This window comes from Entelurus aequoreus, linkage group LG07, assembly GCF_033978785.1.
Source record: "Entelurus aequoreus isolate RoL-2023_Sb linkage group LG07, RoL_Eaeq_v1.1, whole genome shotgun sequence".
Taxonomy (NCBI): domain Eukaryota; kingdom Metazoa; phylum Chordata; class Actinopteri; order Syngnathiformes; family Syngnathidae; genus Entelurus; species Entelurus aequoreus.
Genome location: NC_084737.1, coordinates 31,428,454 through 31,435,696, shown reverse-complemented (window position 1 = coordinate 31,435,696; position 7,243 = coordinate 31,428,454). Strand labels below are relative to the sequence as shown.

The 7,243-nt window shown below is 36.6% G+C and overlaps 1 protein-coding gene across 1 annotated transcript; it reads right to left on the bottom strand.

Moving 5' to 3' along the window:
- Window positions 1-1,462: 1,462 nt before the first annotated feature.
- Window positions 1,463-7,043, bottom strand: ccdc115 (coiled-coil domain containing 115). The gene is made up of 5 exons (XM_062052022.1): window positions 6,762-7,043; window positions 5,499-5,602; window positions 4,789-4,898; window positions 4,517-4,708; window positions 1,463-2,270 (listed from the first exon to the last, which is right to left on the bottom strand). Exons 1-5 carry the CDS (start codon window positions 6,906-6,908, stop codon window positions 2,152-2,154), a joined length of 672 nt encoding a protein of 223 aa, XP_061908006.1. The 5' UTR covers window positions 6,909-7,043; the 3' UTR covers window positions 1,463-2,151.
- Between the last annotated feature and the right edge of the window lie 200 nt (window positions 7,044-7,243).

The following is a 7,243-nucleotide window of genomic DNA, read 5'->3' as shown; positions in this document are numbered from 1 at the left end:
AAGTCCAGTGGCGACGTGCTTTACACCACTGCATCCAACGCCTTGCATTGGACTTGGTGATGTTTGGCTTAGATGCAGCTGCCCGGCCATGGAAACCTATTCCATGAAGCTCTCTGCGTACTGTATGTGGGCTAATTGGAAGGTCACATGAAGTTTGGAGCTCTGTAGCAACTTACTGTGCAGAAAGGCAGCGACCTCTTTGCATTATGCGCTTCAGCATCCGCCTACCCCTCTCTGTCAGTTTACGTGGCTGAGTTGCTGTTGTTCCCAAACTCTTCCATTTTCTCATAATAAAGCCGATGGTTGATTTTGGAATATTTATGAGCGAGGAAATTTCACGACTGGATTTGTTGCACAGGTGGCATCCCATGACAGTTCCACGCTGGAAATCACTGAGCTCCTGAGGGCGGCCCATTCTTTCACAAATGTTTGTAGAAACAGTCGCCGTGCCTAAGTGCTTGATTTTATACACCTGTGGCCGGGCCAAGTGATTAGGACACCTGATTCTGATCATTTGGATGGGTGGCCAAATACTTTTGGCAATATGGTGTATCATACTCATCATTTCACAATTTAAGTGGAAGACACTCATGTACGAGCCTCCGCAGCCTCCCAATTATCATGAATAATTCAATGACTGTACCCACTTGGTCTAGATGTGGTTTCAAATGAGGGGATGTCGTTGTTGTGGTTTGTGCAGCTTTTTCAAGGCACCTGTGATTAAGGGCTATACAAATAAACGTTGATTGATTGAGATGGCGTGCTTGTTTGTCACAGAAATCTTCTAGATTACTTATTAAATGTGTCCATTTTGTCTATAAAACTAATTTGTATCACCTGTTTCTGTATTATTTTCAAATGGTACATCTGATTAACAACAATCTGCAGTTTGTGATCGGCAAAATGATTTGGATTTGTTTGACACGAGTACAGTAATATAGTAGCCATACTAATACATAATGCAGCAAGGGGATGAATACATATATTAATACCTTAAATACAAAAAAAATATGCATCTTAATTATTTGGGGCTATTTATGATTTTAACACTGTATTGATGCGAATATAAGGTGGATCCCTCTTTTTCGAAGCCTGCTTCTTTACTGCTTTGTGACTTTAAAAAAATATACTTTTAAAGATGAACTTTTTTGTTGTTGTTGAAAAAAAACCAAAACACTGTGGTACAATAGGGTCAATACAGTACACTATCAGCCATACACTATTTTAGTTAGGAAGGTGGCAATAAATATTGGTTCTCATTATCCAGAGTACAAGTCACAAAATGCGAAAATTCTGCAGACAAAAAGTTTTGCACTTCAACCATTCAAGTAATTAATGTCTCTAACAGTATGACATACTGTATCTCATTATTGGACTTCAAGGTAACGGTATCTTTGCCAGAGCCAAACCAGTATACATGTTTCTGAATTCTACCTTAGTAAAAAACACTACAAGTACCCCAAACAATTGGAATCAGCTTTATTGGCCAAGTATTTTTAACACAAGGATTTTGACTTGGTAGACTGTGCTCTCTTTTTTCAATGCAAGACAAGAAAAACACAACTACAAGAGAGCACAATACCGTGGCGGCCTTCCGTGGCGCCATGATAAAATATATTACTTTAAGCAGCATTGACAACACATATACCACATAAAGTATGACTAAAAAAATCCCAGGGCAGCACAGTGGCGCAGTGGTTCGAGCTTGTGCCTCACAGCGAGAAGGTCCTGGGTTCAATTCCAAGCTCAGGGGCTGTGTGGAGCTTGCATGTACTCCCTGTGACAGCTGGTATAGGCTCCGAGAGGGACAAGCGGTAGAAAATGGATGGATACTAAATCCGATCTATCCATCAATATTGTATTCCACTTGTCCTCATTAGGGTCACATGCTTGAGCTGTAGCCTATTCCAAAAGGCAAGGACAATTTAACCTTACATGCATGTCTTTCGGATATTGGAGGTAGCCGGAGTACCTGGTGTAAACCTGTGTATGTACAGGTGTGCAAACGCCACACAGGGATGTCCCACTGGCGACTCAAAGCCATATCTCCAGACTGTGAGGTTGATGTGTTAACCACTGCGTCCTGTCGGACTAATACATCTACATAGATACACCTTTCTGAAAACGACAGTGTATTTCCAGCATCCATTTTTAGGGAGTCTTTTCCAACAAGGATGCAGTGACCTTCTTCTGAATGTGGTCCTTTAACTCCTGTCTGGTGTTGATAATTGCCACCTGAAGAGTTGCAATCTCAGCAGTCAGCTCGATTACTGAATAAAAGCAGAAGCCATAAAGAAGATGGTTTCATTAGTAGGGCTCCACAATTTTGAGAAAAAACATCATTGCTAAAATTGCAATTCTATTTTATCCATAAAAATGCACATAATTGCGAAAATAATAAGTGAAGGAAGACATGTTACTTTTAGACTGTCAACTAACATATTCTTGTCTAAAGTAGAGATGTGACGTTTGCAAACGAGTCGTATCCTTTGAACGGCTCTTTTAAGTGAACGATGAGAACCGATTCGCAGTTGTAATTTGTTCGTTTGAGAGACATTTTTATGCAAATTGCCAACGCTGCCCTCTCAGAATCAGATTTATTGGCTTTATTTATTGAAGGAATAATGACATCACCGAGTTAGTCGTCCTAGAAGGCTCTATTCCTGTGAAAGCTATCATGTGCACACACTCACGAGCAGGCAGTTAACTTAGGGGAAGAGTTTAATAAGCACCTGAAACTACTGCAGCCTTTTCGCCGCTGTATTCGGAAATAGAAAGAGATATTACCAAATGGAAAATATAACAAAATTAACAAAAATTAAAGGAAACGTAGATTTGGATGCACCTCCGCGCAATCCATGAGGGTGAGGACATGCAAGGTAAAGCGGACATACTGTAGTGACTTTATTGTCATAGAATGGGGAAATGGCACCATCTTGTGTAATATTTACAATGGAAATAAAAGCCAAATTAGATTATTCATATTTCAAAATTATTCTCACTTTATGGTGTCTATATTGTTGTAATGTATACATTTTGATGTATTGACCAAACTTTTATCTTATTACAGCCAAGAGTAGCCAAGAGTTTCCTTGATGAAAACAAGTTGCTTGAAAAAATTAATATAGGAACGAGCCTGTCTTTTGAACCGCTCTTTTAAAAGGAACGAATCCTCAACATCCAGCTCCTTTTAAAGAGCCATACATATCATCTCTAGTCTCAAGGTGCCACACATTAGATTATAACAATATGCAGTTGTTCACTTTAAAAAAAATTGGCTTTGTGCAGACTGACTTAGAGCTTTTGTCATCATGCTCTTAAACTGAAGAAATAATCGATAAAAACTATACAGTGTTTATAATGTAATGTAATCATACAGACAAAAATATTCGACATTTGGCTTTATCTTCTTTTTTCCTCTTATTTGTTCTTACCCTGCAGGATTTCGTTAAAAAAAATCTAATTGCAAAGTTTCTCTCCAAAATTGCGATTCGATTTGCGATTATTATAGTTTATACATAAAAACGCATTAAACTGCGAAAATAACGAGTGAATGACATATTATTGTCTCAAGGTGCCACACATTAGAACAATATGCAATAATTTACTTAAAGATATTTAGCTTTATGCAGACAGACAGAGCTTTTGTCTACATCATGCTCTTAAACTCAAACAATAACCAATAAAAATTATACGGTGATTCAAATGCAATTTAATCATAATAAATAATAATGCAAGTAACCATTTAAAATAATATAAACTTTTATTTCTTATTTATGTAGAATTGTTCACATTGTATTCTAATTGGAAGGTAAATAACTTTGATATCCCAAAAAAACAAAAACAAATATTAGACTAATTTTTAAATGGTAAATACTTGTAAAGGTCAAAGCGCTTGACCCTATTTCCACATTCACACACTGACGGCGGGAGCTGCCACGCAAGGCCCTAACCATGCACGACCCATCAGGAGCAAGGGTGAAGGACACAACAAACATGACTCAGATGGCGGAAGCCGTTGATCGAACCGGGGATCGTGCCCGCAACCTGAGGGTTCCTGGCACGGCCACTCTACCAACCAATCCACGCCGTCTGTGAGCAAAAAGCTAACCTAAATACATATTAAACAGCTTGAAAAACGAGGCCGGATCTTGTCTTTATTTGCTGTCATTACGTAATCACGGTATTTTCGCTCGTTCTGATTTGAAGCTGAAAAATTACAAGACATTTGGCTTTGTAATCACATGTTTTTCCTCCTATTTTTAATTTCTTTGCGGAACTTAAATGTCGGTGACGGCGGAGAAAAACAAAACAAAACAAAAATACCCTCAGCCTCTTGCGGTTATTTATCGCACTAATTAAAACCTCAATGTCAATTCAATGTTGATTAATCATGCAGCCCTATTTATTAGTACCTAATATTGCATAAACACATGCAGAAATGGTTAAAAGAAGATTTCTGCTATAGCATTGGTTCTCTTTGAACTAAAACCAAATCTTCAGAAAAAAATAGCACCTTGGTTGAATGATGACTGAGCTTGTTTCAGGGACTGTGGCACCAAAATCCCAAACCATTTAAGTGGGTTTTGTTGAAGATTATGTTCACTTTTTGTAGTTGGAATGTCTTCAGATGTATTGTTACTACTTAATTCTTCAACTGCTTCCTTTTCACTGCTGTCTTTTTTAGTTTTATTTCTCCTTCTGATGCCTATTGGAACAACAACACACACATTATTTCAAGGTCCATATAAAAATAATATCAATCCCAAAGGATATTTTCAAACTCACCTTCCTCTTGTGGCCCAATGTCTTCAACAGATGTCCCACTTTTACTCTCATTATGAGGCTTTTGTGACTCTCTTTCTGTGTAGAACTCAATATTGTCATTTTTGAGTGTTCTGTGAACAAAAAAGTCAGTTCACTGCTAACAATAAAACTGACATCTGTCAAGTCATCCAGGGAATTAAAGGGGCTGTTTAAAACTTGCTCAAAGTCAATGCGTTAATTAGTGTTCACTACAGCTGGATCTGCTAATCACTCAGCTTCCAAAACTTGTAGCTCATCCTCCTTATATTCAGGCTCAAAACTATAAGGTTCTGGATCATCATTTGTCCTAAAGTAGTTGTTGTTGTTGGCTCTCATGAAGTCTGTGAAATTAGTGCACTGCCATAATGTTTAAAAAGACTGAAATACATAAATAGTACATTATTATGAATGAGCCTATTACATTACACAGATACTTACAGCATGTTTATAAAACATTGATGAGTTTTTTAAAGGGATTTTAAAGGACAAATAATGCATTTGTTATTTGTTTGTATTTTTCATCATGTCAAGTGAAGCTCTGCCCCACCTGCCTACCATGAACCTGGATATTCACGAGATGAGTTACAGCACGTCTCTGTTTAAAACCCCTTTGGAAAGTTAGCGCCCTTTTTGTCATTTGTGTGAAGTTTGGAAGCAGTCCCTTTAACATAGAATAAAGTTGAATGCCTTACCTTACATTGACAGAAACCAGTGGCTCTATCTCACTTGCATATTGAAGAGCTGACACATGTTTGTTTCCCATGGAGTACCGTGACTTGGAAATGGAAAACCATCCCTGCAGAAAAAGGAAATGGTACCACGAGATAACAATTCCAAAATAATTGTAATTTTTACCCGAGTATTTATATATTTATTCCCTTTGCTTTACTTGACTACATTGTCCCCACTTAATCTGATTTATTAGTTTTCTGTTTATAGATAAATAAAAATATTCCCATCTTGTTACTTTTGTCGATTTTAATCATATTTGTATCCTTTTTAAAACATTGTAATTATTTATTTTCCTAACACTGCTCAAGCAATATGGTAATTTTTTTTAAAACTCCTATTTAAGTATTGATATTTTATGTATCCTTTTTAAAACATTGTAATTATTTATTTTCCTAACACTGCTCAAGCAATATGGTAATTTTTTTTAAAACTCCTATTTAAGTATTGATATTTTATGAATTTCAACATAATCATTGTTTACACACAGCAAGTAAACACTTGAAAATAAAATGACAAAAGAGGTAAGTAAACACAATATGATAAGTGTCAACGCGAAAATGTTATAGTGTGATTTTTTAATAATTGAAGTGGAGAGGAAGGGGTAATCTTAAATAAAAGCTGCTTCTTCATACTCTTTACGGAGATGTTGAATTGTGTAAATGCCCAGAGGGACAAGCGGTAGAAAATGGATACATGTATGGTAACCGCGTTATGTGTTTTAGTGAATTTTGGTGAGTATACCTGAAATAAACCATGTAATAACATTCATACATTATAACATTATTTACAAAATCATCATGTGCTTTATTATTGAATGTATCAAATGAGATGAATATTTAATGGACCATAATTTACCATGAATTGATGTACGTGGACCCCGACTTAAATAAGTTGAAAAACTTATTCGGTGTTTAGTGGTCAATTGTACGGAATATGTACTGTAATGTACAATCTTCTAATAAAAGTTTCAATCAATCAAAAAAAATGGAAACAAGCCTTTTGGCTTTTTATGCCATCCATTTGCCTTTTTAAAGCATTACATGGATTCAATTCTTTTAAGATGTCAATAAACTTCTAAATCAATCAATCAATGCTGAGGGGGTCTCAATACAAGAAAACACTCTTCAGTACTGGCAATAACCAAAAAGAACTGGTTAAGTGCTTCCTCCCGTGTGTTGTTGTAAGAATGTAAGGAGGACAAAAGAGGTTTTGCAGTGCTGTACCTGCTCGATGAGTGTGTTAAAACGAGCTCGTTTTTCCTCCAGTAATTCCAACTGGTCCATAAAAGTCAGCAGTTTTTCGTCCAGAAATCGAGCACATTCTTCTTGTCCAGACACGTTCATGTCTTTTTTTAAAATCTGGTCTTTCATTTGACGGTAGTGTTTACATATATAGCATTAGCATTAACAGACGACGGTATAATATCAGATTACTACAACTTCCGCAAAGGGTCATGTGACACGTGACAAAACCAAGTGACGTTTTCTTCTTCTTCTTTGGTTTAGTGGCGGTTGGCAAGCAACCTTCTAGTGTGCATTACCGCCATTTTATGATATGGAGTGTGGACGAGATGGACTTGCAGTCTTTTATTTAACCCAGTCTTTTTTTTAAATGTACATAATGCTTTGTATCCTACGTGTTCTGTATTATGTTTCCACTATTGTCATTATTCAATTTCAATGAACTATTTAGATATGTATGTCCT

Excerpts from the sequence above, each read along its gene's own strand:
- ccdc115 (XM_062052022.1), bottom strand. The coding sequence starts at position 6,908 with ATGAAAGACCAGATTTTAAAAAAAGACATGAACGTGTCTGGACAAGAA. Across the intron at positions 4,709-4,788 it reads CATTGGGCCACAAGAGGAAG|GCATCAGAAGGAGAAATAAA; the intron begins GTGAGTTTGAAA and ends TTGTTCCAATAG. Across the intron at positions 2,271-4,516 it reads TCAGTCATCATTCAACCAAG|TAATCGAGCTGACTGCTGAG; the intron begins GTGCTATTTTTT and ends GCTTTTATTCAG.